General features: G+C 42.4%; 1 protein-coding gene across 1 annotated transcript in view; it reads left to right on the top strand.

The window, feature by feature from the left end:
• The first annotated feature begins 10,891 nt into the window (after positions 1-10,891).
• The window catches only part of LOC109888372 (vacuolar protein sorting-associated protein 13B-like), a 300,473-nt gene continuing 289,356 nt past the window's right edge, over positions 10,892-22,008 (top strand). Inside the window, 3 exon segments of the mRNA XM_031811830.1 lie at positions 10,892-11,034; positions 14,492-14,650; positions 21,570-21,713. Coding sequence (XP_031667690.1) covers positions 14,504-14,650; positions 21,570-21,713 — 291 coding nt within the window. The 5' untranslated portion in view covers positions 10,892-11,034; positions 14,492-14,503.

Raw genomic sequence — 22,008 nt, 5'->3', positions numbered from 1 at the left:
TTTATTTTGTTCTTTGCTGCGTAAAAAAGGGGAAACGTATTTTAGTCACGAAGTGGTGGAATGAAAAGAGAGGTTAGATCCACCACCTTATCGTCTTTAACACAAAAACATATTTCATTGTGTACAAAAGGCTGACAACTTGTTATTTTAACACGCTTTCTGATTGGAAATAAAGGAGGGATGATGTAGCTTTATAGTAGAATAAAAAACACGAGCTGGTGCACAACCCAGAAAAAAATATATTTTGTTGTGGCGCTGACTAACGGACGAATAAACGGTAAGCTATAAAACAAACAAAGGGAGTCACACGCGCCATCTATAAACTCCTAGTAACTACCCGCGCGCCATCTATAAACGCCTAGTAACTACCCGCGCGCCATCTATAAACTCCTAGTAACTACCCACGCGCCATCTATAAACTCCTAGTAACTACCCACGCGCCATCTATAAACTCCTAGTAACTACCCACGCTCCATCTATAAACTCCTAGTAACTACACACGCGCCATCTATAAACGCCTAGTAACTACCCGCGCGCCATCTATAAACTCCTAGTAACTACCCACGCGCCATCTATAAACTCCTAGTAACTACCCACGCGCCATCTATAAACTCCTAGTAACTACCCACGCGCCATCTATAAACTCCTAGTAACTACACACGCGCCATCTATAAACTCCTAGTAACTACCCACGCGCCATCTATAAACTCCTAGTAACTACCCACGCGCCATCTATAAACTCCTAGTAACTACCCACGCGCCATCTATAAACTCCTAGTAACTACCCACGCGCCATCTATAAACTCCTAGTAACTACCCACGCGCCATCTATAAACTCCTAGTAACTACCCACGCGCCATCTATAAACTCCTAGTAACTCACACGCGCCATCTATAAACTCCTAGTAACTACCCACGCTCCATCTATAAACTCCTAGTAACTACCCACGCGCCATCTATAAACTCCTAGTAACTACCCACGCGCCATCTATAAACTCCTAGTAACTACCCACGCGCCATCTATAAACTCCTAGTAACTACCCACGCGCCATCTATAAACTCCTAGTAACTACCCACGCGCCATCTATAAACTCCTAGTAACTACCCACGCTCCATCTATAAACTCCTAGTAACTACCCACGCGCCATCTATAAACTCCTAGTAACTACCCACGCGCCATCTATAAACTCCTAGTAACTACCCACGCGCCATCTATAAACTCCTAGTAACTACCCACGCGCCATCTATAAACTCCTAGTAACTACCCACGCGCCATCTATAAACTCCTAGTAACTACCCACGCGCCATCTATAAACTCCTAGTAACTACCCACGCGCCATCTATAAACTCCTAGTAACTACCCACGCTCCATCTATAAACTCCTAGTAACTACCCACGCGCCATCTATAAACTCCTAGTAACTACCCACGCTCCATCTATAAACTCCTAGTAATGTGTTGTAGTAACTACCCACGCGCCATCTATAAACTCCTAGTAATGTATTGTAGTAACTCACACGCTCCATCTATAAACTCCTAGTAATGTATTGTAGTAACTACCCACGCGCCATCTATAAACTCCTAGTAATGTGTTGTAGTAACTACCCACGCGCCATCTATAAACTCCTAGTAATGTATTGTAGTAACTCACACGCTCCATCTATAAACTCCTAGTAATGTATTGTAGTAACTTATAGTGCAGAAAATAACATTGCATAAATACAACTATCTTGGCCTAAGCAACATGTAGACCTATTTGAGAATGACTCTGAGTATTACTACAGTAGTATTATTATTGGTGTTACTATCATGGTGTTAGTATTATTACAGTAGTATTACTACAGTGGTATTATCACAGTAGTATTACCACAGTAGTATTATTACAGTAGTATTATTACAGTAGTATTACCACAGTAGTATTATTACAGTAGTATTACTACAGTGGTATTATTCCAATAGTATTATTACAGTAGTATTATTACAGTAGTATTATTACAGTAGTATTACTACAGTGGTATTATCACAGTAGTATTACCACAGTAGTATTATTACAGTAGTATTATTACAGTAGTATTACCACAGTAGTATTATTACAGTAGTATTACTACAGTGGTATTATTCCAATAGTATTATTACAGTAGTATTATTACAGGAGTATTATTACAGTAGTATTACTACAGTGGTATTATCACAGTAGTATTATTACAGTAGTATTACTACAGTAGTATTATTACAGTAGTATTACTACAGTGGTATTATCACAGTAGTATTACCACAGTAGTATTATTACAGTAGTATTATTACAGTAGTATTACCACAGTAGTATTATTACAGTAGTATTACTACAGTGGTATTATTCCAATAGTATTATTACAGTAGTATTATTACAGGAGTATTATTACAGTAGTATTACTACAGTGGTATTATCACAGTAGTATTATTACAGTAGTATTACTACAGTAGTATTATTACAGTAGTATTATTACAGTAGCATCATTACAGTAGTATTACTACAGTGGTATTATTCCAATAGTATTATTACAGTAGTAGTATTACAGTAGTATTACTACAGTAGTAGTATTACAGTAGTATTATTACAGTGGTATTATTCCAATAGTATTATTACAGTAGTATTACCATAGTATTATTACAGTAGTATTATTACAGTAGTATCACTACAGTATTATTTTTACAGTAGTATTACTACAGTAGTGGTATTATTGTTGGTGTTACTATCATGGCATTAGTATTACTATAGTACTATTATTACAGTAGTATTATTACAGTAGTAGTATTACAGTGGTATTACTACAGTAGCATTACTACAGTAGTAGTATTACAGTAGTGGTATTACAATGGTATTACTATAGTAGTATTATTACAGTAGTAGTATTACAGTAGTAGTATTACAGTGGTATTATTACAGTAGTAGTATTACAGTAGTAGTAGTACAGTAGTAGTATTACAGTAGTAGTAGTACAGTAGTAGTATTACAGTAGTAGTAGTACAGTAGTATTATTACAGTAGTAGTATTACAGTAGTATTACTACAGTAGTAGTATTACCACAGGAGTAGTATTATTGTTGGTGTTACTGTCATGGTGTGATTAGTAATAGAGTATATTCTAATTATAATATGATCCTATCTATATGACAGCTGACAGAGGCTCATTAGCCGTTCCATTAGCAGCATTAGCAGCAGGGCAACACGTCATATCTGATATCTTTATCTCCACCATGGCCTCTGATCGCTACTGATCGTTATTATACATGAAAGAACCTGCAAAGTGGGCCCACAGTGGCACGAGGACACGCACAATTACACAGAAGGTTAATTTTTTAAATTGTTTTTATTTATTTAACCTTTATTTAACTAGGCAAGTCCGTTAAGAACACATTTTTATTTACAATGACGGTTCCCAACACATTTTTCATGCAAAATTAAAAACATTTGTTTGGAAAACATGTATAATTATAATTATTATTATTATTATTATTATTATTATTATTATAAATATAATTATTATTGTTATTATTATTATTATTATTATTATTATAGATCGAGTATTACAATTATTATTATTAGGATATTGCTATTACACTACTATATAATTGTTAAGTTTTACCAGTAGCCTATCGCCTACTGGTATTCAGTTATAGTATGTCGGCCTGCTTTGCTTTATCTTGGCCAGGTCGCAATTGTAAATGAGAACTTGTTCTCAACTTGCCTACCTGGTTAAATAAAGGTAAAATAAAAAAAATTAATAAATAAATATAATCTTGATTTTCTTAATCGTCTATTTTCATATTGTTCCAGCTCAAGACAATGGTTGAATGTCTTTCCACCAATCAGTAAAGAGACAACATCTTTGATCAAGTGTAGACGCAAATAATAATTAACATGAACATAGCTGTTTTTGCTAAGACGTGTCAACTCTTGGAAACGAAATGCGTAAAAGCCTCCAAAGATTTTGTAATTTTCTAGAAAACATATTTTTTGTTTCCACGTCCAAGTGCTCCGGTAAAAACAAGCGTGAGGAAATATATTGTTATCTCTCTCTTTGTCTCTCTGTCTCTCTCTCTGACTCGCGCGCTCTCTCTCTCTCTCTCTCTCTCTCTCTCTCTCATTGTTAAAATATGTTCAGAACAACGTGATCGTTGAACAATAAGAGATAGGGCCTGACTTTTGACCCGGAAGTACTGTTGTAACTCGGTCAAAATGATAGGCCTACCTCCTATTTTCAAATCAAAAGTTTATTGGTCGCATAGGCCTGCACAGATTTGCAGATGTTATCACAGGTGCAGCGAAATGCATAACCTAAAAAATCAACCGCTTTCTATTGGTGCACTGAATTGAGCCCCATTCTACAGCGGTGCAACAGCTGACAGAAGTAGTCATATTCTAGAGCAATATAAAAACAATAACGCAACAGCGACAACAATGGAACCCATCGCGACAATAATCAGAAGCATACTACGGATGGAAGACAACTGGTCCTGTAATCTAGGCCTACCTTTACAATTGGGCCCCACGGGCCTAGTAATAATCGTGTGTATATTAAATCAGGCATTTCATTGATAGGAAATGCGAACAATAATCGACATTTCAATGATGTAAATTTGAATTATGTGATACTATTTTTCTATTTGATCTAGTGTCCTTTTTAAAAAATGATTATAGTCTGTAACCCTTTTGTTTATACGTTTGATAACCAGGAAAACAGGACACGTCATTGTCAACTTAATTTAGAGTTAATGGAACAAATGACCTATAGTGCTTTACTCTTAATAATACTAATAATACCATTACAATAGAACAATATTCTTACAGGTTTTTATTAATATTTGTAAACTATATTTTAGTAATATATATAATAACAAAACACACATTTCGGATTTTAAAAAAATTAGGCCAATAAGAATACACTTGAATAATTAAAAACACAACAATTAACTATATATTTTTTCAAAATAAATATTTAACACAACTAACAAACAATTGCTAAGTCGTAAACATGACGTCTGTAACACATCGTAATGTCACCATCCGGGTCTGTTCTTTCAAAAAGAAGTTCGATATTCAAAACACACACACACTGAAAGCTCACGTCATAATCAAAAGCTATATTATGACGACTGCTTGGCAACAAGTGTGCTAAAACTAACCCGAGTAACAAAACCCCTAAACGCTGTATAAGTGAGTTTGACGTTTAATCTGTCTCCACATTTAAAACCCTTCTATGTAACTCCGCTCCGAAGCTTTCCCATTTCCAACAGGGAAAATAACCTTCTTGGGAAGGTTAAGCTGTAGCCTGAAACGCCATGGGGAGCCCGAAGATTTAGGGTGAAACTCGAGGAAAGTCGATCTTAAAAGGAACAAATATAGAGCTGTCCGATGTCCTGCCTGTTGACAGGAGCGTTCACAAACGGGACAGTATTTTCACATATTCTCAGACCTCTTTACCAGTCCATTTGCTATTCATTTCTATTGGTATTATAGCCCTTCGTGTTTTGGAGAAATGTGATTGTTTTTAGTCAAACACTTCAATCCAGTGGGCATATCCTGACTTTATTTGCAGTGACAAAGGGTTTCTAATATTGTGATTGGACATCAAAGGAGCAGCTACATTGACTATTGGCTGGAACCAAATCCTCTCTTTAAATAATTTCAGTGCGAGGACACATGTTAGCACTAAACCCACGCCAAGTCAGTGTACACGTCATCAGGGCTAAGAATGGGAACTCACATGTCTAACTGAAGAGTCAAAAGTTACAGTATATTAGGGCCAGGTTTAGAGCCAGGTTTAGGGCCAGGGTTAGGGTTGGGGCCAGGGTTAGGGTTGGGGCCAGGGTTAGGGCCAGGGTTAGGACCAGGGTTGGGGCCAGGGTTAGGGTTAGGACCAGGGTTAGGGTTAGGGCCAGGGTTAGGGCCAGGGTTAGGGTTAAGGCCAGGGTTGGGCCAGGGTTAGGACCAGGGTTGGGGCCAGGGTTAGGACCAGGGTTGGGGCCAGGGTTAGGGCCAGGGTTAGGGCCAGGGTTAGGGCCAGGGTTAGGACCAGGGTTAGGACCAGGGTTAGGGCCAGGGTTAGGGCCAGGTTTAGGGCCAGGGTTAGGGCCAGGTTTAGGGCCAGGGTTAGGGCCAGGGTTAGGGTTAGGACCAGGGTTAGGGTTAGGGTTGGGCCAGGGTTAGGGCCAGGGTTGGGCCAGGGTTAGGACCAGGGTTGGGGCCAGGGTTAGGACCAGGGTTGGGGCCAGGGTTAGGGCCAGGGTTAGGGCCAGGGTTAGGGCCAGGGTTAGGGCCAGGGTTGGGGCCAGGGTTAGGGCCAGGGTTGGGGCCAGGGTTAGGACCAGGGTTGGGGCCAGGGTTAGGGCCAGGTTTAGGGCCAGGGTTAGGGCTGTGTCCTCACTAGCCTTATCTCACTGAGAGAGGACAACAGCTAAGTGCTCAATAGCCTCACTTACCTCTGACTCTATATATCAACAGGACCTGGCATTGGACAACCCTAGCTGACACCAGGCCTGTTTATTATGCACCAGACTTTTATTATGGTAATATAACAATAGATACCAGAGACCTTTATTCTGGAATAAATAACAAACTAGACAGGACTATGTTAGTTATACATTTTGTTACAGAAAAGGAACACATATATTTAATTTTTAATTAAAGAGGCAATCAGCATTAGAAACAATAACAAAGCAGCCTCCCCACCTCTGGTTCAGGTAACCAGCTGAGGGAGGAGCAAGGAGAAATGGAACCACTCTCAAATTCATAGACAGAACTGTGGATACAAGGATTGACCATCCATGATATCAACATATGATAGTTTTAACCAGAGGCTATAATAGTTTGTTGACATTTTCTGTGTTGATTTATAAATTTTTTTAAACATTTGATTTAACTTTTCTTTAATTGAATAAGTAAACATTGGATTAAAACAAGTTTACAGTGCCTTCAGAAAGTATTCATACCCCTTGACCTTATCCATGTTGTTATATATTACAGCCTAAATCTGAAATTGATAAAATGTGTATCTTTGTTTTGTCTCTGGCCTACCCACAATACCCCAGAATGACAAAGTGGAATTATGCTTTTTGAAATTCTTGAAAAGTAATAAAAATGTCTTGAGTCAATAACTATTAAACCACTTTGTTATGACAAGTCTTAATAAGTTCAGGAGTAAAACATGTGTTTTAACAGGTCATATAACACTCTGTGTGCAATAATAGTGTTCAACATGATTTTATTAATGACTGCTTCATCACTGTACCCCACCACACACATATAATTATCTGTAAGGTCCCTTAGTAGAGCAATGAATTTCCAAAACACAGATTCAACCACAGAGACCAGGGAGGTTTTCCAATGCCTCGGAAAGAAGGGCACCGATTGGTAGATGGGTTAAAAAAAACAAGCTGACATTGAATATCCCTTTGAGCATAGTGAAGTTATTAATTACACTTTGGATGGTGTATCAATATACCCAGTCACTACCAAGATACAGGTGTCCTTCCTAACTCAGTAGCCGGAGAGGAAGGAAACCACTCAGGGATTTCACCCATTTTTTAATTTTTAAAATTTTAAAATGTATTTTTATTTCACCTTTATTTAACCAGGTAGGCTAGTTGAGAACACCTTTATTTAACCAGGTAGGCTAGTTGAGAACACCTTTATTTAACCAGGTAGGCTAGTTGAGAACACCTTTATTTAACCAGGTAGGCCAGTTGAGAACACCTTTATTTAACCAGGTAGGCTAGTTGAGAACACATTTATTTAACCAGGTAGGCTAGTTGAGAACACCTTTATTTAACCAGGTAGGCTAGTTGAGAACACCTTTATTTAACCAGGTAGGCTAGTTGAGAACAAGTTCTCATTTGCAACTGCGACCTGGCCAAGATAAAGCATAGCAGTGTGAACAGACAACACAGAGTTACACATGGAGTAAACAATTAACAAGTCAATAACACAGTAGAAAAAAAAAAGCCATGAGGCCAATGGTGACTTTAAAAACAGTTACACAGTTTAATGATTGTTATAGGAGAAAACTGAGGATGGATCAACAACATTGTAGTTACTCCACAACACTAACCCAATTTACAGAAGGAAAGGAAGGAAGTCTGTACAGAATAAAAATATATTCCAAAACATACTTCCTGTTTGCAACAAGGCACTAAAGTAAAACTGCAAAAAATGTGGCAAAGCAATTAACTTTTTGTCCTGAATACAAAGTGTAATGTTTGGGGGCAAATCCAAAACAACACATTACTGAGTACCACTCTCTGTATTTTCTAGCATAGTGGTGGCTGCATATTACAATTGTATTTAACATGTATTTAACTAGGCAAATCAGTTAAGAACAATTTCTTATTTTACAATGACGCACTATCCCGGTAAATGCTGGGCCAATTGTTCACCACCCTAAGGGACTCCCAATCACAGCCACATGTGATTCAGCCTGGATTCAACAAACAAAACAAATCAGACAATGAATATCCCTTTGAGCATGGTGAAGTTCTCAATTACACTTTGGATGGTGTATCAATACACCCAGTCACTACCAAGAATGACAGGTGTCACCTCTTGCACTGAGATGCAGTGGCTTAGATGGCTGTGCCACTCGGGAGCCTGAGTGTTTAGGGTGTGCTTGTAATTGTTAATGACTGGGGAGGTTGTCAGGATAAAAATAAAAAAACGAATTGGATTTAAGCGCAGGCAAAATCCTAGATGAAAACCTGGTTCAGTCTGATTTTCAACAGACAATGGTGAGATGAATTCACCTTTCAACAGGACAATGGTGAGATGAATTCCCCTTTCAACAGGACAATGGTGAGATGAATTCACCTTTCAACAGGACAATGGTGAGATGAATTCACCTTTCAACAGGACAATGGTGAAATGAATTCACCTTTCAACAGGACAATGGTGAGATGAATTCACCTTTCAACAGGACAATGGTGAGATGAATTCACCTTTCACCAGACAATGGTGAGATGAATTCACCTTTCACCAGACAATGGTGAGATGAATTCACCTTTCACCAGACAAGAACCTAAAACACCAGGATTCTACACTGGAGGTGATTACCAAGACGACAGTGAATGTTCCTGATTGGACGAGTTACAGTTTCGATAAAAATCTGCTTGAAAATCTACGGCCAGACTTGTAAACAGTTGTCTAGAAACGATCAATACCAATTTGACAGATAATAATAATAATGGGTTGTTCAAAGCTCTTAGAGACTTACCCAGAAAGACTAACAGCTGTAATCAATCTTAGAGACTTACCCAGAAAGACTAACAGCTGTAATCAATCTTAGAGACTTACCCAGAAAGACTAACAGCTGTAATCAATCTTAGAGACTTACCCAGAAAGACTAACAGCTGTAATCAATCTTAGAGACTTACCCAGAAAGACTAACAGCTGTAATCAATCTTAGAGACTTACCCAGAAAGACTAACAGCTGTAATCAATCTTAGAGACTTACCCAGAAAGACTAACAGCTGTAATCAATCTTAGAGACTTACCCAGAAAGACTAACAGCTGTAATCAATCTTAGAGACTTACCCAGAAAGACTAACAGCTGTAATCAATCTTAGAGACTTACCCAGAAAGACTAACAGCTGTAATCAATCTTAGAGACTTACCCAGAAAGACTAACAGCTGTAATCAATCTTAGATACTTACCCAGAAAGACCTGTAATCGCTGCCAAAGGTGATTCTAACATGTATTGACTTAGGGTGTGTGAATTCTTATGTACATGAGATATTTCTGTATTTAATTTTCCAATACATTTGCAGACATTTCTAAAAATATATATTTTTCCACTTTGTCATGATGGGGTATTGTGTGTAGATGGATGAGAATAAAAATCTATTGAATCCATTTTGAATTCAGGGCTGTAACACAACAAAATGTGGAATAAATCAAGGGGTATGAATACTCTCTGAAGGCACTGTATATTTAGGGTCCTGATGGGGTGTGACAGTGGAACTAAGCTCATGAGGCGTTTAGAAGTTATATTCTTCAACAATCAATGGGTACATACCATTAATTTATAAGTCCAAAAATGGATGTAGAAACAGCTGATTGTCCCTTTTTAAATTTATTCAGCTATGTATTTGTCATTACATTTCATGATTAAAAGGACATGAGAGGAATAAGTTGTGTGTGATTTGTAAAGCTACACCTGGAAATAAGGGAGACATTTTAATATGAAATGGAATAAACATCAGAATTCAACAACATGCTCAAGCAGTATGTGGTTTAAATCAGATTATTTTCTTATACTTGAAATCTCCAGAGAAAATGAACATAACAGTAATACAATAATAAATGCATTGATCTATGTGATCTACTATTTTTCATTATATTGTATTGAAATCAGACATTTCCCAGAATTTGCTGGGAGAAGTAATCAACATGTCGACAATGACTAGCAGTTGACACGTGCAGACTAGAATCTAAAGACTAAGCATTCGTTTAAAGATTTCGGCATGATGAACGACACATTTAGCTTTCATTGTTTATTCCTATTCCAAGTACTGGTGCAACATTTGAGACATTTTTATTATAGCCATACATTTTCTACTATTAATCTATTTTAATTTTAATTACTGTATCATGCTAGAATTATAATCAAACCATTCATGAGCTAAATTTAAGAAGTTGACTAGCTACTTGTATGCAGATCATGTAGCCTCAAACCGCAATCGTTTTGTTTCAATTGCGCTTGATAAATGTACACCATTTTGCTCTGAACACAATTCACTATATTTTATGAATGAGACGCGGCAAGGAAAGGGAACCGCGTAAATGTATTGGTTTGGTCCCATCACGGGGGGGAGGGGGCGTGGTGTTTGATACCTAACCAGGAAATGACGACACAGTTAACACGCGGAAGTTCTGTGTTAGTTGACGATGACGTTTCCCTGAGACAAAAATGTGCCTTGCTTCAGCTAACGGGATGAATTAACTAGTGTGCTACCGAAGAGATTCATTGAAAACTGCAGCAAACACGTAAGGGAAATAATTGAGTGTAAGTAGAGACAGCAGTCGTATATGCTTCGTTTATTTGGCTACTGAAATGGCTAGATATCTAGCTAGGCTAAGGTTAGCAAGCAGGTTAGGACTGGAGCTATTCAACTCAACTGTCATTTGGCTAGCCAACACTTTAGCAGAATGCAACACGGACACCCGTTTATAATAGTCCAATAACTAATCAGCTAGCAAACTAACTCTAACCAGCCCTATTAACTGCTGCTAACTAGGTAGATAACTAATGGTACGTGCCAGGCCCACAAGTTTGCTGAAACTTGCATGCTAATCGTGCTAGCTAGATGGGTTGCATTGAATGGACCCCAATCAACAATATTATGATGTCCTTTTTAAAGGCGCTTCATGGTCAATCCGATGTCTGCATTGGTCGTGCGGTATTTACGGTGATACGGCCTCTGCAGAAGTCATGGCGTTAATACTTGTTGCGCTTCGTAGAGCAGCTGTGGAAGGAAGATGTGAAGGAAGCGAGTTTGTGTTTATACAGGGACTTCCCGCCCTCACCTACAGTCAACCAATCATGTCAATGCGGAACTATACGGAGCCCTCCTCGTTGTTACGAGGTGCCTGGCGAGGTGGTGGCCTCTTCATGCCTCCAGAGGCTCAGCAACATGCGTCTCATCCATATTGCGCCTCCGACCACATTCCAGATTAAATATAAATTGGATTTAATCCAGATCAAAGCGTCAGTACACATCAGATACACCCATAGAGATAGATAGACCAATCAGTACACATCAGATACACCCATAGAGATAGATAGATAGACCAATCAGTACACATCAGATACACCCATAGAGATAGATAGATAGACAGACCTATCAACCTGCACATGTCCTCTACTGTATGCTTATTGATATTGTTGAATGTATGGCTATTTTGACACTTGGTTATTGTTACTACTGTTAATACCGTTGACAATTTTCATTCTCATTTTTATTTTTATATTGAAAATATCCAAAATAAGCTTTGGCAATATGTACATTGTTACGTCATGCCAATTAAGCTAATTGAATTTAATTGATAGAGGAATCAACTATTTAAAAAAAAAAAAATCTGTGCCCGCTGTAGTGTCAGTGACGGCATAGGTAGCGCTATTGAGGCTACAACTCATAGGAATCCCCACCCAGTTGACTACTTTAAAATGGCGGAAGTATGGTGGAAGCCCTTCATGGTGATGCCCATGCTTAAATGGCCACTAGAGGACTCTATGTAGTATGGTGGAAGCCCTTCATGGTGATGCCTATGCTTAAATGGCCCTTTGGCCACTAGAGGACTCTATCATTCTTTATGTAGTATGGTGGAAGCCCTTCATGGTGCTGCCCGTGTTTAAATGGCCACTAGAGGACTCTATCATTCTCTATGGCTACACTATCTAGCTACCTGCTAGGTTGTAGTGAGCTGTCACAGTTCAAGTCAATATAATTGTATTTGTCTCATGCTTCGTAAACAACAGGTGTAAAACTAACCATGAAATAGTTACGGCTCCCTTTTCCAACAATGCAGAGTTAAAGATGACAAATAAAAAAATAGTTACACGAGGAATAAATCCTCAGTGAATAACGAATAACAACGTTGATAAACTCTATAGTCTCACTACGTAAGCAATGCAATCTAGCAAATCATCCACACTCAAGTAACATAGATTTGGATACATGAAAAGGCAAAACCACATGATGTTGTGTGAGGTGGTTCGCTGTTGTCAAATAAAGGACGATCTATAACACACATTACCATGTGACTGGTTCTACCAGTTCTCTACAGTCCTGCATCTCTAGCTAGGGCAGTTAGTTTGACTGGAGGGCTTTTTGAAGGGCTGTAGGCATGGCTAGCTAAGGATCGCCCTCGGTTACCAGATATGTTGTTTGGCTAGCTAAGGATAGCCCTCGGTTACCAGATATGTTATTTGGCTAGCTAAGAATAGCCCTCGGTTACCAGATATGTTATTTGGCTAGCTAAGGATCGCCCTCGGTTACCAGATGTTATTTGGCTAGCTAAGGATAGCCCTCGGTTACCAGATGTTATTTGGCTAGCTAAGGATAGCCCTCGGTTACCAGATATGTTATTTGACTAGCTAAGGATAGCCCTCGGTTACCAGATATGTTATTTGGCTAGCTAAGGATAGCCCTCGGTTACCAGATATGTTATTTGGCTAGCTAAGGATAGCTCTCGGTTACCAGATATGTTATTTGGCTAGCTAAGGATAGCCCTCGGTTACCAGATATGTTATTTGGCTAGCTAAGGATAGCTCTCGGTTACCAGATATGTTATTTGGCTAGCTAAGGATAGCCCTCGGTTACCAGATATGTTATTTGGCTAGCTAAGGATAGCTCTCGGTTACCAGATATGTTATTTGGCTAGCTAAGGATAGCCCTCGGTTACCAGATATGTTATTTGGCTAGCTAAGGATAGCTCTCGGTTACCAGATATGTTATTTGGCTAGCTAAGGATAGCTCTCGGTTACCAGATATGTTATTTGGCTAGCTAAGGATAGCCCTCGGTTACCAGATATGTTATTTGGCTAGCTAAGGATAGCTCTCGGTTACCAGATATGTTATTTGGCTAGCTAAGGATAGCTCTCGGTTACCAGATATGTTATTTGGCTAGCTAAGGATAGCTCTCGGTTACCAGATATGTTATTTGGCTAGCTAAGGATAGCCCTCGGTTACCAGATATGTTATTTGGCTAGCTAAGGATAGCTCTCGGTTACCAGATATGTTATTTGGCTAGCTAAGGATAGCTCTCGGTTACCAGATATGTTATTTGGCTAGCTAAGGATAGCCCTCGGTTACCAGATATGTTATTTGGCTAGCTAAGGATAGCTCTCGGTTACCAGATATGTTATTTGGCTAGCTAAGGATAGCTCTCGGTTACCAGATATGTTATTTGGCTAGCTAAGGATAGCTCTCGGTTACCAGATATGTTATTTGGCTAGCTAAGGATAGCTCTCGGTTACCAGATATGTTATTTGGCTAGCTAAGGATCGCTCTCGGTTACCAAATATGTTATTTGGCTAGCTAAGGATAGCCCTTGGTTACCAGATATGTTATTTGGCTAGCTAAGGATAGCTCTCGGTTACCAGATATGTTATTTGGCTAGCTAAGGATAGCCCTCGGTTACCAGATATGTTATTTGGCTAGCTAAGGATCGCCCTCGGTTACCAGATATGTTATTTGGCTAGCTAAGGATAGCTCTCGGTTACCAGATATGTTATTTGGCTAGCTAAGGATAGCCCTTGGTTACCAGATATGTTATTTGGCTAGCTAAGGATAGCTCTCGGTTACCAGATATGTTATTTGGCTAGCTAAGGATCGCCCTCGGTTACCAGATATGTTATTTGGCTAGCTCAAATTGCTTTATTCAACCTTTTAAAAAAAAACTATGTGTTGTGCCTTGGAATGACTCCCCCCCCTTTCTTCCCTGTTGTGTTTGTGGTCCAGGACAGAGGCAGGATGTTGGAGTCCTATGTCACGCCCCTGTTGATGACCTACGTGAACAAATACATCAAGAACCTGAAGCCCTCTGACCTGCAGCTGTCGCTATGGGGAGGAGACGTAGTACTGAGCAAGCTGGAGCTGAAGCTGGATGTCCTGGAGCAGGTATGGATTCATCCTGGAATTAAACTGGAATGAAGCGTATTAACACTGTAATAACACTGTAATAACACTGTAATAACACTGTAATAACACTGTAATAACCCAGTAATAACCTGGTATTAACCTGGTATTAACACTGTAATAACACTGTAATAACACTGTAATAACACAGTATTAACACGGTAATAAACCAGTAATAACACGGTAATAACCTGGTATTAACCTGGTAATACCCCTGTAATAACACTGTAATAACCCAGTATTAACACTGTAATAACCCAGTATCAACACAGTAATAACCCAGTATTAACACAGTAATAACCCAGTATTAACACTGTAATAACCCAGTATTAACACTGTAATAACCCAGTATTAACACTGTAATAACCCGGTATTAACACTGTAATAACCCGGTAATAACCCGGTAATAACCCAGCATTAACACTGTAATAACCCAGTAATAACATGGTAATAACCCAGTATCAACACTGTAATAACACGGCAATAACCCAGTATTAACACGGTAATAACATGTAATAACCCTGTAATAAGCCTGTAATAACACTGTAATAACCTGGTATTAACACTGTAATACCCCTGTAATACCCCTGTAATAACCCAGTATTAACACTGTAATAACCCAGTATTAACACAGTAATAACCCGGTATTAACACTGTAATAACCTGGTATTAACACTGTAATAACCTGGTATTAACCCGGTATTAACACGGTAATAACCCAGTAATAACACTGTAATAACCTGGTATTAACACTAATACCCCATGTAATACCCCTGTAACTAACCTGGTATTAACACCAATACCCCGATAATAACCTGTAATAACCTGTAATAACTGGTATTAACACCACTACCCTGGTAATAACCTGTAATAACTGGTATTAACACCAATACCCTGGTAATAACCTGTAATAACTGGTATTAACATCAATACCCTGGTAATAACCTGTAATAACTGGTATTAACACCAATACCCTGGTAATAACCTGTAATAACTGGTATTAACACCAATACCCTGTAATAACCCAGTAATAACCTGGTATTAACACGGTAATACCCCAGTAATAACACTAATACCGTTTTAATTAAACAGTAATAACCTGGTAATAACACTAATACCTCTGTAATAACACGGTAATAACACTGTAACACCTCTGTAATAACCTGGTATTAAAACTGTAATTCCTCTGTAATAACACGGTAATAACCTGGTATTAACACTGTAATAACCTGGTATTAACACTGTAATAACCTGGTATTAACACTGTAATAACCTGGTATTAACACTGTAATAACCCAGTAGTAACACTAATACCCCTGTAATACCCCTGTAATAAAACAGTAATAACCTGGTAATAACACTAATACCTCTGTAATAACACGGTAATAATCCAGTAGTAGCACTAATACCTCTGTAATAACACGGTAATAATCCAGTAGTAACACTAATACCTCTGTAATAACACGGTAATAATCCAGTAGTAGCACTAATACCTCTGTAATAACACGGTAATAACCCAGTAGTAACACTAATACCTCTGTAATAACACGGTAATAATCCAGTAGTAACACTAATACCACGGTAATAACCCAGTAGTAACACTAATACCCCTGTAATAATCCGGTATTAACAAGGTAATAACCTGGTATTAACACTGTAATACCACTGTAATAACACGGTAATAACACGGTAATAACACTTCAATGTCCAGGAATAACTCTTAGTAATGCTATTGACTTTGTATCTGCTCATATGCTGGGGTAACTTTATGAATGGAGGTCAGGCCAGTCTCAATCTGAGTCTGCTCTTTTCCTGGGGTAACTATGAATGGAGGTCAGGCCAGTCTCAATCTGAGTCTGCTCTTTTCCTGGGGTAACTATGAATGGAGGTCAGGCCAGTCTCAATCTGAGTCTGCTCTTTTCCTGGGGTAACTATGAATGGAGGTCAGGTCAGTCTCAATCTGAGTCTGCTCTTTTCCTGGGGTAACTATGAATGGAGGTCAGGTCAGTCTCTATTGGAGTCTGCTCTTTTCCTGGGGTAACTATGAATGGAGGTCAGGCCAGTCTCAATCTGAGTCTGCTCTTTTCCTGGGGTAACTATGAATGGAGGTCAGGTCAGTCTCTATTGGAGTCTGCTCTTTTCCTGGGGTAACTATGAATGGAGGTCAGGCCAGTCTCAATCTGAGTCTGCTCTTTTCCTGGGGTAACTATGAATGGAGGTCAGGCCAGTCTCAATCTGAGTCTGCTCTTTTCCTGGGGTAACTATGAATGGAGGTCAGGCCAGTCTCAATCTGAGTCTGCTCTTTTCCTGGGGTAACTATGAATGGAGGTCAGGTCAGTCTCTATTGGAGTCTGCTCTTTTCCTGGGGTAACTATGAATGCAGGTCAGGTCAGTCTCTATTGGAGTCTGCTCTTTTCCTGGGGTAACTATGAATGGAGGTCAGGTCAGTCTCAATCTGAGTCTGCTCTTTTCCTGGGGTAACTATGAATGGAGGTCAGGTCAGTCTCTATTGGAGTCTGCTCTTTTCCTGGGGTAACTATGAATGGAGGTCAGGTCAGTCTCTATTGGAGTCTGCTCTTTTCCTGGGGTAACTATGAATGCAGGTCAGGTCAGTCTCTATTGGAGTCTGCTCTTTTCCTGGGGTAACTATGAATGGAGGTCAGGTCAGTCTCTATTGGAGTCTGCTCTTTTCCTGGGGTAACTATGAATGGAGGTCAGGTCAGTCTCTATCTGAGTCTGCTCTTTTCCTGGGGTAACTATGAATGGAGGTCAGGCCAGTCTCAATCTGAGTCTGCTCTTTTCCTGGGGTAACTATGAATGGAGGTCAGGCCAGTCTCAATCTGAGTCTGCTCTTTTCCTGGGGTAACTATGAATGGAGGTCAGGCCAGTCTCTATTGGAGTCTGCTCTTTTCCTGGGGTAACTATGAATGGAGGTCAGGTCAGTCTCAATCTGAGTCTGCTCTTTTCCTGGGGTAACTATGAATGGAGGTCAGGTCAGTCTCAATCTGAGTCTGCTCTTTTCCTGGGGTAACTATGAATGGAGGTCAGGCCAGTCTCAATCTGAGTCTGCTCTTTTCCTGGGGTAACTATGAATGGAGGTCAGGTCAGTCTCTATTGGAGTCTGCTCTTTTCCTGGGGTAACTATGAATGGAGGTCAGGTCAGTCTCAATCTGAGTCTGCTCTTTTCCTGGGGTAACTATGAATGGAGGTCAGGTCAGTCTCTATTGGAGTCTGCTCTTTTCCTGGGGTAACTATGAATGCAGGTCAGGTCAGTCTCTATTGGAGTCTGCTCTTTTCCTGGGGTAACTATGAATGGAGGTCAGGTCAGTCTCAATCTGAGTCTGCTCTTTTCCCACAAGAGGTCACTTGTTCCATCGTCCGGTGGCTAGACATGTGTCACCCTGCCACCTGTCTGTTCCTGCTCAATAGTGACACCCAGGGACAGGGACTGGGATCCCACCAGGGCTGATGTCAAACAGTCTGTGTCCAGTGATTGATGACGCGGCTGTAACTCAATGTGGATTTTAGTGATCACTTTAGGTAGCCTAGTGGTTAGAGAGGGGGGGGCAGGTAGCATATTGGTTAGAGGGGGGAGGCAGGTAACCTAGTGGTTAGAGAAGGGGGGGGGGTCAGGTAGCCTAGTGGTTAGAGAGGGGGGGGCAGGTAGCCTAGTGGTTAGAGAGGGGGGGGGGGCAGGTCGCCTAGTGGTTAGAGGGGGGGGAGGCAGGTAGCCTAGTGGTTAGGGGGGGGGGGGCAGGTAGTCTAGTGGTTAGAGGGGGGAGGCAGGTAGTCTAGTGGTTAGAGGGGGGAGGCAGGTAGCCTAGTGGTTAGAGGGGGAGGGGGGAGGCAGGTAGCCTAGTGGTTAAAGGGGGGAGGCAGATAGTCTAGTGGTTAGAGGGGGGAGGCAGATAGTCTAGTGGTTAGAGGGGGGGAGGCAGGTAGTCTAGTGGTTAGAGGGGGGGAGGCAGGTAGTCTAGTGGTTAGAGGGGGGGAGGCAGGTAGTCTAGTGGTTAGAGGGGGGGAGGCAGGTAGTCTAGTGGTTAGAGGGGGGGAGGCAGGTAGTCTAGTGGTTAGAGGGGGGAGGCAGGTAGTCTAGTGGTTAGAGGGGGGGAGGCAGGTAGTCTAGTGGTTAGAGGGGGGAGGCAGGTAGCCTAGTGGTTAGAAGGGGGAGGCAGGTAGCCTAGTGGTTAGAGGGGGGGGGGGGGGGGGCAGGTTCGCCTAGTGGTTAGAGGGGGGGGGGGGCAGGTAGCCTAGTGGTTAGGGGGGGGGGGGGGGGGGGCAGGTAGTCTAGTGGTTAGAGGGGGGAGGCAGGTAGTCTAGTGGTTAGAGGGGGGAGGCAGGTAGCCTAGTGGTTAGAGGGGGAGGGGGGGGGCAGGTAGCCTAGTGGTTAGAGGGGGGAGGCAGGTAGCCTAGTGGTTAGAGGGGGGAGGCAGGTAGCCTAGTGGTTAGAGGGGGGAGGCAGGTAGCCTAGTGGTTGGAGGGGGGAGGCAGGTAGCCTAGTGGTTAGAGGGGGGAGGCAGGTAGCCTAGTGGTTAGAGGGGGGAGGCAGGTAGCCTAGTGGTTAGAGGGGGGAGGCAGGTAGCCTAGTGGTTAGAGGGGGGAGGCAGGTAGCCTAGTGGTTAGAGGGGGAGGCAGGTAGCCTAGTGGTTAGAGGGGGAGTGGGGAGGCAGGTAGCCTAGTGGTTAGAAGGGGGAGGCAGGTAGCCTAGTGGTTAGGGGGGGGGGGGGCAGGCACCCTGGTGGTTAGGGGGGGGAGGCAGGCAGCCTAGTGGTTAGGGGGGGGGGGGGGCAGGTAGCCTAGTGGTTAGAGGGGGGGGGGCAGGTAGCCTAGTGGTTAGAGGGGGGAGGCAGGTAGCCTAGTGGTTAGAGGGGGGAGGCAGGTAGCCTAGTGGTTAGAGGGGGAGGCAGGTAGCCTAGTGGTTAGGGGGGGGGGGGCAGGTAGCCTAGTGGTTAGAGGAGGGGGGGGGGGGGGGGGCAGGTAGCCTAGTGGTTAGAGGGGGGAGGCAGGTAGCCTAGTGGTTAGAGGGGGGAGGCAGGTAGCCTAGTGGTTAGAGGGGGGAGGCAGGTAGCCTAGTGGTTAGAGGGGGGAGGCAGGTAGTCTAGTGGTTAGAGGGGGAGGGGGGAGGCAGGTAGCCTAGTGGTTAGAAGGGGGAGGCAGGTAGCCTAGTGGTTAGGGGGGGGAGGCAGGCAGCCTAGTGGTTAGAGGGGGGAGGCAGGTATCCTAGTGGTTAGAGGGGGGAGGCAGGTAGCCTAGTGGTTAGAGGGGGGAGGCAGGTAGCCTAGTGGTTAGAGGGGGGAGGCAGGTAGCCTAGTGGTTAGAGGGGGGAGGCAGGTAGCCTAGTGGTTAGAGGGGGGAGGCAGGTAGCCTAGTGGTTAGAGGGGGGAGGCAGGCAGCCTAGTGGTTAGAGGGGGGAGGCAGGTAGCCTAGTGGTTAGAGGGGGGAGGCAGGTAGCCTAGTGGTTAGAGGGGGAGTGGGGAGGCAGGTAGCCTAGTGGTTAGAGGGGGGAGGCAGGTAGTCTAGTGGTTAGAGGGGGAGGGGGGAGGCAGGTAGCCTAGTGGTTAGAAGGGGGAGGCAGGTAGCCTAGTGGTTAGGGGGGGGAGGCAGGCAGCCTAGTGGTTAGGGGGGGAGGCAGGCAGCCTAGTGGTTAAGGGGGGGGGGGGGGGGCAGGTAGCCTAGTGGTTAGAGGGGGGAGGCAGGCAGCCTAGTGGTTAGAGGGGGGAGGCAGGCAGCCTAGTGGTTAGAGGGGGGAGGCAGGTAACCGAAAGGTTGCTGGATCGAATCCCCGAGCTGACAAGGTAGAAATCTGTTGTTCTGTCCCCGAGCAAGGCTGTAAACCCACAATTCCCTGTTAGGCCGTCATTGTAAACAATATATTTTTCTTAACTGACATGCCTAAAGGTTAAATCAAAATATAAAACCCAGAATGAAATCAGGGCCTAAAGGTCTAAATATGGTTCCCCATTTATATACAGAAGGTTTCCTGTTGACTTCTTCTTCTTGTTCAGAAGTCAGAAGAGATCCTACCCTCATGTCTGGTCAGTTGTCCACAGATGATCTCCTCTAGAGATCCTACCCTCATGTCTGGTCAGTTGTCCACAGATGATCTCCTGTAGAGATCGTACCCTCATGTCTGGTCAGTTGTCCACAGATGATCTCCTCTAGAGATCCTACCCTCATGTCTGGTCAGTTGTCCACAGATGATCTCCTCTAGAGATCCTACCCTCATGTCTGGTCAGTTGTCCACAGATGATCTCCTCTAGAGATCCTACCCTCATGTCTGGTCAGTTGTCCACAGATGATCTCCTGTAGAGATCGTACCCTCATGTCTGGTCAGTTGTCCACAGATGATCTCCTGTAGAGATCGTACCCTCATGTCTGGTCAGTTGTCCACAGATGATCTCCTCTAGAGATCGTACCCTCATGTCTGGTCAGTTGTCCACAGATGATCTCCTTTAGAGATCGTACCCTCATGTCTGGTCAGTTGTCCACAGATGATCTCCTGTAGAGATCGTACCCTCATGTCTGGTCAGTTGTCCACAGATGATCTCCTGTAGAGATCGTACCCTCATGTCTGGTCAGTTGTCCACAGATGATCTCCTCTAGAGATCGTACCCTCATGTCTGGTCAGTTGTCCACAGATGATATCCTGTAGAGATCGTACCCTCATGTCTGGTCAGTTGTCCACAGATGATCTCCTCTAGAGATCGTACCCTCATGTCTGGTCAGTTGTCCACAGATGATCTCCTGTAGAGATCGTACCCTCATGTCTGGTCAGTTGTCCACAGATGATCTCCTGTAGAGATCGTACCCTCATACCCTACATCCCTTAGCATTGCCAGACCCAGGCTCCAACCCACTGAGCCAATGCAGTGACTTATTTAATTGTATTCTCTGTTTCTAGGAGCTGAAACTGCCCTTTACCTTCCTGAGCGGTCACATCCATGAGTTGCGTATCCACGTCCCCTGGACCAAACTGGGCTCCGAGGCCGTGGTCATCACCATTAACACCATGGAGTGTATCCTCAAACTGAAGGACGGAGCACAGGTTGGTACCACTGGGTTTGATATATATACAGGAGCCCACTGATGATCAGTGCACTGCAGACAAGTGCAGTACTCCAATTTAGTGCATACTATCATGGCATTCCGAAGCTGGTGTGTATTCCTGAGACCTACAGTCTTGCTGTATCACTGAAAGAAGTTCAAGCCTTCCTTCGATATCTTAAGGGGAGAGGTTTTTACATGACCCAAGTTAGAATCCCTGTCATATAACGTTCCACAGGAATAGACTTGGTTTAAATCGTATCGTTGGTTTCTTCCCGATCCAAATTCCTTTCTAG

This window comes from Oncorhynchus kisutch, unplaced genomic scaffold (assembly GCF_002021735.2).
Source record: "Oncorhynchus kisutch isolate 150728-3 unplaced genomic scaffold, Okis_V2 Okis02a-Okis13b_hom, whole genome shotgun sequence".
NCBI lineage: Eukaryota > Metazoa > Chordata > Actinopteri > Salmoniformes > Salmonidae > Oncorhynchus > Oncorhynchus kisutch.
This window is presented reverse-complemented; position numbering and strand designations above follow the sequence as displayed.